General features: G+C 38.4%; 1 protein-coding gene and 1 pseudogene across 1 annotated transcript; both read left to right on the top strand.

Moving 5' to 3' along the window:
* The first annotated feature begins 231 nt into the window (after positions 1 to 231).
* LOC116320677 lies at positions 232 to 1,145 on the top strand (annotated as a pseudogene).
* An 8,641-nt stretch (positions 1,146 to 9,786) lies between these two features.
* LOC116320679 (olfactory receptor 4Q2-like) lies at positions 9,787 to 10,716 on the top strand. Its single transcript, XM_031740349.2, has one exon. The coding sequence runs from the start codon at positions 9,787 to 9,789 to the stop codon at positions 10,714 to 10,716; it is 930 nt and encodes a 309-aa protein (XP_031596209.2).
* The last annotated feature ends 311 nt before the right edge of the window (positions 10,717 to 11,027 follow it).

Below are 11,027 nucleotides of genomic sequence, written 5' to 3'. Positions count from 1 at the left end.
TTTACTTATGGAAACTCCAAAGCTACTTGTGCTGTGGTCATTACATCAGTTTTCTTTTCTAAGACCAAGAGGGTTGAATTCCCAAGTTGAGCTAAAGGCAATAATTACCAGGAGGTGAAGGTGGAGTGCAGATATTGTTAGATATTGTTAGAGATGTTAGGTACAGATGCAGCAGCTCTGTGCTCTATACATTCACATGTTACACTAAAAGGGTAGATGTGTTCTCTGAACATGGATAATGTGTCTAATGTAAGAAGTTTCATTCTATCAGGATTTAATGAAACAGTGAGTTTCAAAATACCCCTCTTCTTATCTACTTTAGTGTGTTACTGTGTGATTTTGTTTTTCAATATCTCTCTTGTGCTCCTCATTGTCTTGGATGAAAATCTGCATGAACCTATGTACACTTTACTGAGCAGCTTCTGCATTAATGCACTTTATGGGTCCACAGGTTTCTACCCAAAATTCCTTTCAGATTTACTGTCATCTTTTCATAACATCTCATATGAAGGGTGCCTTTTACAAGCTTTTATCATGTACTCATTTGTCTGCTGTGATTTGTCCATTTTAGCTGTTATGGCCTTTGACAGGTATCTGGCTATATGTCAACCTCTGCACTACCACTCTTTCATGACTAAGAGGAGGCTCTCACAGCTGGTTTGTTTCTCCTGGCTAACACCTTTATGCATTTTCTCCATCAATGTCCTGATAACATCAAGAGTCAAGTTATGCGGTATAAAGATTCAGAGAGTCTTATGTCTAAATTGGTTAATTGTTAAACTTGCTTGTCCTGAAGTAAATACCTTTTCAAACAACATCAGTACATATCTAATAATTATCTTTTATCTGTGTCATTTTCTTTTTATAATGTGGACTTACATGCATCTTATTAAAACATGTGTGAGGTCCAGAGATAACAGGGTCAAATTTATGCAGACCTGTGTGCCCCACCTGACGTCTTTGCTTATATTTCTATTTGTATTACTTTTGGTCCAACGTACATGCGATTTGGTTCCACAGCTTTATCTCAACGTCTCCAAAACTTTATAACTATTCAATTCCTTCTCATTCCTCCAGTTATGAATCCTCTCATTTATGGATTCAGACTCACCAAAATACGCAACAAGATTTTGAGTTTAGTTTTTTTAAAGAAAAAAAATGAAAAGAAAAAAAACATGAAATCCTGAAAGGTAGATTATTCTATTGTACATGATGATAAGAGCCTCACAAGATCAGATGTGAATGCAGCACCCTATAATTTTGTTGTTGTTGTTTTGGTTTGGTTTTTAATGCATTGTACAAGTGAATACACAGAGCATGGCTGCTTGTTTCAGTTTATTTCTTTGTGTATATTAAAGGCTGATTTGGCCTGTTTATTAGTTTCAGTGTTTTTCTACTTCAATAATATGTGGTAGTGTTCAAAGTAGATGCAACAATACAAAAACAACTCTGTCTGAAGGCACTTGATTCACACTTGTGTACAACCTAGTTGCAGTAAACAGCACAACTGCTTAGCTCAAATAATAAGACTGACTGGCTTTTGCAGAGAAACAATGGAAGTGTACGTATACAAAAGTATAAAAAGTATAAAAACTAAACTTTCAAAGTAAACTGAAAGCAAATGTGAATGTATTCAAGTATATTTAGAATCTTTAAATTCTGGTTTAGTCAGCTTTGTGGGTACCTCTGTAACCTTGCTCGTTCTACGCTTATTTAAAAAAAGTTGAATGTAGAAAATATAGTAGGATGAGAGGTCATAAAATAAATCATAAAAATATAAATATAAAATATAGTCTTGCCAGTAGTAAATACACAGAAGCCGTGTTTGTGTTTATGAGTTGTTACATATATAAAAGGCTCAGGGGCGTAGTATTGAATTCTGAGCCCTCTACATTAGCACTCTCAGTGGGCCCCATCCTTTCTTCATCCATATTCCTCATGCATGTTTTGTTTTGTTGAGCTAACAACTGTATACAGGAATCTGTAGTGGCCTTTATGGAAGACAGAAAATAACTATATATCACATTTTTAAAAAAACCTATGATATGTACTTAAGTCTTTGTAGATTTAAATCTCATCACATCTCACATTCTCCACGAACAAAAATCAGTACCAAAGAGCAGGTACATCAGAAGAGAGCAGTCCTAGGTGTCACGGTTCTGGGTCGGTGCGACCCAGTATTTTGAGTTCTAATGTTTTGTTTATTCTTGTATGATCATTTTGTTATCTTTGTGATATGTTGGTTATTATTTGAATTCTATGTTTCTGTTTATTCATGTTTAAGGATTTGTTCTCGGTTGTATCTCACGTTTAGTTTAGTTCAGGTTCCATGTGTCATTCTCTGTCTGTCTGTCTCTCAGTGTCAGGTCTGCGTCTTGGTGTAGTGTTCTCGTTTCCTGTTTTATTGTGAAGGTCTGCGTCTCATGTGAGTGTGTTCTGTTTTACCTCTGTCTTGTCTTGTTGATTACTCCCAGCTGTGTTCCCCACCTGTGTGTAATCTCCCTGTGTTTCTCTGAGTGTATTTAAGTCGTGTCTTCTGTGTTTGTAGTTGCTGGTCCGTCTGTGTATCCACCCTGCTTCATCTGTGTGTTTCCCAGCTGTCCGTCGTCTTTCTCCGCTGCTCATCCTCCTTCATGTTCAGGTCCTGGTTTGTGTTCAGTAGTTTAGTTGTTTTCAGTTTAGATAGTTTTCAGTCCCGTTTGCTGTTCCTCCATTTGCATTTTGTGTTCAATAAACCACCTCACCTTCACGAGTGCCTGCGACTGGATCCTCCTTTCATATTTCCACACGGCTCATCTCACTCGCAGTGACACTAGGAGCAGTTAAGATTCTGTGTAGAAACCTCAAACTTCAAGACCTCTGATGGAGGACAGACACATATCACCCAACAGGGGGTGAGAGAGAGATTATATAGATATATATATGTATGTGTCTGTTCTTAGCTCCCACAGAAAGATTGTAAATGATGAAGAGAAAAAACAAGGACCACCAAGCACCTGCACTTGGATAATTTCTCCTGAGCACCTGCACTTAAATGCACGTCACAGGTCCACAGGTTTCTAACCCAAATTGCTTTTTGATTTATTGATGTCGTCTTAAGAGGTTTTGCTGTCCACTCCACTTCATGGACTGCTCATCCACTTGCAGAGATTTCGTTTGAAGGACATAGGCAGTGCACAAAATATGTGGTCCGTGGGCTACTGTTGCTTGTGCTGGTGTTGGTGTGTAAGCAAGCCATGGAGAAGAGCACAGTTATAACATACAAGAGCTGAATTGAAACAGTTGTTTAAAAGTATTAAACGTGTCCACATCAGCCACTGTTGGTGCTTTTCATGCTTTGTTTTCTGATTTTCAAAGTTTTTTCACAGTGCTCCTGTTTCCGGTTAACTTTGTTCCCTGTCCCTGCTCTGTTCCCTGCTGGTCCCTGCCCCATTTCAGCCTATTGTCAACCAATCAGCATATAACAAATTCTTACATCATCCTCTTCCAGGAATGTGTAGACAGCATCTTGGAGGACTGCACGGGGTGGGTGAAACTTGCTAAATGCAAGATTCCCCAAACTTATAAACATTGCCTTTGCACAATGACTGAAACTAGCCCACTGAATAAACATTAGGCTGTGAGGTCAGTTCCTTGATCATTAATATGCAAATTGTCATGATGACCATGGAGGATATAAAAAGTGGCAGATTAGCCTTCTTAGACTGTTAGATTTCTATCATTACTGGGGGAGATTTAAAAGCTAGTGTGTACCGTAAACCTACACACACGGATCAGTATTTAAGGTCTGACTCTCATCATCGTTCTCCTTAAATTGCTGGCTGTCTGAGTGGTGTCCCAGAAACGATGTGGGCTTCATAGATAATTGGCAAACCTTCTGGAGGAAACCTGGTCTTGTTAGGAGAGACGGCATCCATCCCACTTTGGATGGAGCAGCTCTCATTTCTAGAAATATGGACAAATTTATTAAACCCCCCAAAATATGACTATCCAGAGTTGGGACCAGGAAGCAGAGTTGCAGTCTTACACGCCTCTCTACAGCTTCTCTCCTCCTGTTACCCCCCCAAAAACCCATCTCCATTGAGACGGTGTCAGCTCCCAAAAGACAAAAACAAACTAAAACCAGCAACAAACAACTTAAACATAAAAATCACAAAGAAAGAACAATACAGTATCCACATCTGAACCAAAGAGTAAAACAGTGAAATGTGGGTTATTAAATATTAGGTCTCTCTCCTCCAAGTCTCTGTTAGTACATGACTTAATAATTGATCAACAAATCGATTTACTCTGCCTTACAGAAACCTGGTTGCAGCCGGATGATTATGTTAGTTTAAATGAATCAACACCCCCCGAGTCATTCTAACTACCAGAAATCTCGAAGCACAGGCCGAGGGGCGGTGTGGCAGCAATTTTCACACCAGCCTATTAATTAACGAAAGACCAAGACAGACTTTTAATTCATTTGAAAGCCTGATGCTTAACCTTGTCCACCCCAGCTGTAAAACTCAGAAACCAGTCTTACTTGTTATTATCTATCGTCCACCTGGGCCTTACACAGAGTTTCTCTCTGATTTCTCAGACTTTTATCTGATTTAGTGCTCAGCTCAGATAAAATAATTATTGTGGGTGATTTTAACATCCATGTAGATGCTAAAATGACAGCCTCAACATCGCATTTAATCTGTTATTAGACTCAATTGGCTTCTCTCAAAATGTAAAAGAACCTACCCACCACTTTAATCACACTCTAGATCTTGTTTTAACATATGGCATAGAAACTGAACATTTAACAGTGTTTCCTGAAAACCCTCTGCTGTCTGATCATTTCCTGATAACATTTACATTTACAATAATTGATTACACAGCAGTGGAGAGTAGACTTTATCAAAGTAGATGTCTTTCTGAAAGCGCTGTAACTAAGTTTAAGAAAATATAATCCACCCACTGTTATCATCTTCAATGCCCTGTACCAACATAGAGCAGAGCAGCTATCTGAACGCTACTCCAACAGAGGTTGATTATCTTGTTAATAATTTTACCTCCTCACTACGTACGACTCTGGATACTGTAGCTCCTGTGAAAACTAAGGCCTCAAATCAGAAGTACCTGACTCCGTGGTATAATTCTCAAACACATAGCCTAAAGCAGATGACTCGTAAACTGGAGGGGAAATGGCGTGTCACAAATTTAGAGGATCATCATTTAGCCTGGAGAAATGGTGTGCTGATTTATAAGAAAGCCCTCCGCAAAGCCAGAACATCTTACTATTTGTCACTGATTGAAGAAAATAAGAACAACCCCAGGTTTCTCTTCAGCACTGTAGCCAGGCTGACAAAAAGTCAGAGCTCTGTTGAGCCAACCATCCCTTTAACGCTAACTAGTAATGACTTCATGAACTTCTTCACAAATAAAATTCTTATCATTAGAGAAAAAATTACCAATAATCATCCCACAGATGTAATATCATCTACCGCTACTCTTAGTACCATTGATGTTAAGTTAGACTCTTTTTCTCCAATTGATCTTTCTGAGTTAACTTCAATAATTACTTCCTCCAAACCATCAACGTGTCTTTTAGACCCCATTCCTACAAAACTGCTCAAAGAAGTCCTGCCAATAATTAATTCTTCGATCTTAAATATGATCAACCTATCTCTAATAATCGGCTATGTACCACAGGCCTTCAAGGTGGCTGTAGTTAAACCTTTACTTAAAAAGCCATCTCTAGACCCAGCTGTCTTAGCTAATTATAGGCCAATCTCCAACCTTCCTTTCATATCAAAAATCCTTGAAAGAGTAGTTGTCAAACAGCTAACAGATCATCTGCAGAGGAATGGCTTATCTGAAGAGTTTCAGTCAGGTTTCAGAGCTCATCACAGCACAGAAACAGCTTTAGTGAAGGTTACAAATGATCTTCTTATGGCCTCTGACAGTGGACTCATCTCTGTGCTTGTCCTGCTAGACCTCAGTGCTGCGTTCGATACCGTCGACCATAATATTCTATTAGAGCGATTAGAACATGCTGTAGGTATTACAGGTACTGTACTGCAGTGGTTTGTATCATATCTATCTAATAGACTCCAATTTGTACATGTAAATGGAGAGTCCTCTTCACCCACTAAGGTCAATTATGGTGTTCCACAGGGTTCGGTGCTAGGACCAATTCTATTTACATTGTACATGCTTCCCTTAGGCAGCATCATTAGAAGACATAGCATAAATTTTCACTGCTATGCAGATGACACGCAGCTCTATCTATCAATGAAGCCAGGTAACACACACCAATTAGTTAAACTGCAGGAATGTCTTAAAGACATAAAGACCTGGATGGCCGCTAACTTTCTGCTTCTTAATTCAGATAAAACTGAAGTTATTGTACTCGGCCCTGAAAATCTTAGAAATATGGTATCTAACCAGATTCTTACTCTGGATGGCATTACCTTGGCCTCCAGTAACGCTGTGAGGAACCTTGGAGTCATTTTTGACCAGGACATGTCCTTCAACGCACATATTAAACAAATATGTAAGACTGCTTTCTTCCACTTGCGCAATATCTCTAAAATTAGAAATATCCTGTCGCTTAGTGATGCTGAAAAACTAGTTCATGCATTTATTACTTCCAGGCTGGACTACTGTAATTCATTATTATCAGGATGTCCTAAAAACTCGCTGAAAAGCCTTCAGTTAATCCAAAATGCTGCAGCAAGAGTCCTGACAGGGACTAGAAAGAGAGAGCATATTTCTCCTGTTTTGGCTTCCCTTCATTGGCTTCCTGTTAAATCCAGAATTGAATTCAAAATCCTGCTCCTCACATACAAGGTCTTAAATAATCAGGCCCCATCTTATCTTAATGACCTTGTTGTACCATATCACCCTATTAGAGCGCTTCGCTCTCGCTCTGCAGGCCTACTTGTTGTTCCTAGAGTGTTTAAAAGTAGAATGGGAGGCAGAGCCTTCAGTTTTCAGGCCCCTCTTCTGTGGAACCAGCTTCCAGTTTGGATTCGGGAGACAGACACTATCTCTACTTTCAAGATTAGGCTTAAAACATTCCTTTTTGCTAAAGCATATAGTTAGGGCTGGACCAGGTGACCCTGAATCCTCCCTTAGTTATGCTGCAATAGACGTAGGCTGCCAGGGATTCCCATGATGCATTGAGTTTTTCCTTTCCAGTCACCTTTCTCACTCAGTATGTGTTAATAGACCTCTCTGCATTGAATCATATCTGTTATTAATCTCTGTCTCTCTTCCACAGCATGTCTTTCATCCTGTTTTCCTTCTCTCACCCCAACCGGTTGCAGCAGATGGCCCCGCCCTTCCCTGAGCCTGGTTCTGCCGGAGGTTTCTTCCTGTTAAAAGGGAGTTTTTCCTTCCCACTGTCGCCAAAGTGCTTGCTCATAGGGGGTCATATGATTGTTGGGTTTTTCTATGTACCTATGAAGTGCCTTGAGGCGACTTTTGTTGTGATTTGGCGCTATATAAATAAAATTGAATTGAATTCACTCTGGGTGTCATCAGGACGCTACAACACAAAGCAAACACCATCCCCACAGACACAGCGGCCAGGGGAGCAGAATAACATCACATCAAAAAGGCCCTGAGTAAATGTGATTATCCTAGCTGGACGTTTGTCAAAGCTGGGAAGGGGCCTAAAGAAAGCTCCAGGAGAGAAGGACAGATGCTGCCTAAGCGAAACCCCTTAGTGATCCGATATGTATCAGGAGTATTGGAACAGTTGAGACACATTTTTTCTAAACACCGAGTCTCTGTGGCTTTTAAACCCCAAAACACACAGCACCAAAAATTGGTCCACCCCAAGGGTCGGACCAATTTTTAGTGTACGCTGTTACCAGGTAGGATACCAGGAGGATTGCCAGGATTTATACATCGTGGAAACCAAACAACCTCAGGCGAAGCGGATGGCACAACACAGAACAGCTACCTCGTCAGGCCAGGACTCTGCAGTCTATTTACATCTACAGGCCAGTGGACACTCTTTCAATGATGAGGATGTACACATCCTGGACAGGGAGGAACGCTGGTTTGAGCAAGGAGTCAAGGAGGCAACTTACATACAGGGAAAGACCATCTCTGGATGGAGGAGGGGGTCTAACGATACATCCTTTACCATCTTACAATGCTGTGATTGCAGCCAACTCTGTGAATGGTACTCATGGTCTTTGATCAATGGTCATGGCAATTTGCACATTAATGATAAAGGAACTGACCTCCCAGCCCATTGTTCATTCAGTGGACTAGTTTCAGTCATTGTGCAAATGTACTCTTTATAAGGTTGGGGAAACCTGCAGTCAGCTGAGACTGAAGAACTCAGTTGGATGAGTGACAAAGCGTTTCTCCCATTAAAAATATTACGTCCAGATGAACCTAATCAACCTTTTAGGGTCTCAGCTGGTGTGTTTCTCCTACCTAATCTAACACTTTTCTCTATTTTCTCCATCAATGTTCTGCTAACTTGGTCATGATAGAAATTCTCATCATTCCTCCAGTTCTGAATCCTCTCTATATATGAATTAACATATCAATTAGCCAAAATACATAATGTTATCCTGGAAAAAAGTTTAATCAGAATTATTTTTGTGTTTGTTTTTGTTTTTTTAGGAAAAAGAATATCTAACCTTTTTGAGTAGAGTCAGAAATATACTTTATGAGCTATTCTGCTGAACATGACTTTCCATGTAGAGGAATAGAAAGAACAATATAACTTTCATACCTCACAGAATAATTCAGACATAGAGTAGGAGCTAATTGCTTTATAAGTTAGGATTCACACAGTGGCTGAGTGCTGCTTTAAAATGGTCTTCTTTCCTCAGAGGGTGCTGTTAAAGAAGAATACAGGCCTAATACTACTGAACACAGAGCATGTGTTTTATGTAAATATCAAAACAAATAGAACAGTATGTTTTCACCATCCTTTTCTCTCTTGTGTTTTTCTACTCTTCTTCATATGTGCTGACTACAAAAAAACAACACATTTATAGATGTGTGGTCAAGTTAAGAAACAATTTTTTGTGGTTATTGTTTATTTTATAGCTTCATTTCAATACAATTCCATTCAGTTTTATTTTTATGACACTAGTTCATAACTATAGTTACCTCAAGGTAGTGTATGTTGCAGGATAAAAACCCCATAATATTGGAGAGATACCCCCAATAATCTGGTGATCCCCTCTGAGCCAGCACTTATACAGGCCTTCTGCTCAGCTATTCCTCATTTGCATTCATTTCATGCAACAAAATTTTAATGCAAATAATAATTCCTGTGAAATTTTAGCTTCTTATATCAAATAGTTATCAACATCTTTTTTTGAAAAGTGGTTCATCATCCTGCTTTCTTGCCATTTTTCTTGCATGCTGAAATCAGCTTTCCAACATGATTGCTAAGACACTTACAAAACAAACAAATAATCGATAAAACACAAATTCACAAATATCCTTTTTTTGCTTTTAGAACAATATACACTAATAACTTTAACCATTCTTTTGATTTTATGACATGCATAATTTCTTTTTAAATGCATAATTTATTTTTATGTACATTTTTGATTATTTATTTCTGGAAACTGAGAAGCTACTCATTTTGTTTTTCTATATCCATAAATCAACAAAGGCTGAATTCCCAAATGTTTGTTTTCTTGCTGTTTCAAAGTCTATAACTAATGGGAGGTGTAAAAGGAGTGCAGACATTTGTCAGGTACAGATGCAACAGCTCTGTGCTCTGTATGCTCACATGCTGTTATGCTAAAAAGGTAAATGTGCTCTCTGATAATGGATAATCAGTCTAATGAAAGAAGTTTCATTCTATCAGGATTTAATGAGACAATGAATTTCATAGTAGCCCTCTTCTCATGCACCTTACTGTATTATTGTCTAATTTTATTTTTTAATATTTCTCTTGTGCTGCTCATTGTCTTGGATGAAAATCTGCATGAACCTATGTACATTTTACTGAGCAGTTTTTGCATTAATGCACTTTATGGGTCCACAGGTTTCTACCCAAAATTCCTTTCAGACTTACTGTCATCTTTTCATCGCATCTCATATGAAGCATGCTTGCTACAAGCTTTTATCATGTACTCATTTGCCAGCTGTGACTTGACCATTTTAGCTGTTATGGCCTTTGACAGGTATCTGGCTATATGTCGACCTCTGCACTACCACTCTTTCATGACTAAGAGGAGGCTCTCACAGCTGGTGTGTTTCTCCTGGCTGACACCTTTCTGCATTTTCTCCATCAATGTCATATTAACAACAAGACTCAGGTTATGTGGTTTAAACATTCAGAGAGTCTTATGTGTAAATTGGTTAATTGTTAAACTTGCTTGTCCTGAAGCTGACACCTTTTCAAACAACATTAGCTCATATTTGACAATTATTTTTTATATATCTCATGGCTTTTTTATAATGTGGACTTACATGCATCTTATTAAAACATGTGTGAGGTCCAGAGAGAACAGGGTAAAGTTTATGCAGACCTGTGTGCCCCATCTGATCTCTTTGATCACATTTTTAGTGGTAATGATTTTTGATTCGATGTACTTGCGCTTTGGCTCCAGAGCTTTACCTCAAAGCCTCCAAAACTTCATCACTATTGAATTTCTCATCATCCCTCCAGTTATGAATCCTCTCATATATGGTTTTAAACTCACCAAAATACGAAACAGAATCTTGAGTTTAATTTATTTGAAAAGAAAATGATTTCCATTAAGGTTGGAGTTCTTTATTTAAAATTATTCAAAAATATTCAAAACAGATGCAGCAATATAAATACATTTTCTGAAGCCACTTGATTCAGAAACATTTAGACAACCAGTTGTCTAAGGCAAACATTTATTTGGATAAATGTTTGGATAGATTATTTTTGCTAATATTTTTCTTTTGAGGTATGACATGTCATATTTGCTCAATCCAACATGAAAATGGCATTTTTTTTTTCATTTTTTTGAATAAGATTTTCATTTTTAAAAGGATTCCACATCATTTTTGGAGTATTGTTGTAAAATTCATCT

The sequence above is a fragment of the Oreochromis aureus genome, linkage group 16, assembly GCF_013358895.1.
Source record: "Oreochromis aureus strain Israel breed Guangdong linkage group 16, ZZ_aureus, whole genome shotgun sequence".
Taxonomy (NCBI): Eukaryota; Metazoa; Chordata; class Actinopteri; order Cichliformes; family Cichlidae; genus Oreochromis; species Oreochromis aureus.
The sequence above is the reverse complement of the archived record's forward strand: the minus strand, read 5'-3'. Positions and strand labels throughout refer to the sequence as shown.

Coding starts and splice junctions, on each gene's coding strand:
- LOC116320679 (XM_031740349.2), top strand. CDS start 9,787: ATGGATAATCAGTCTAATGAAAGAAGTTTCATTCTATCAGGATTTAAT.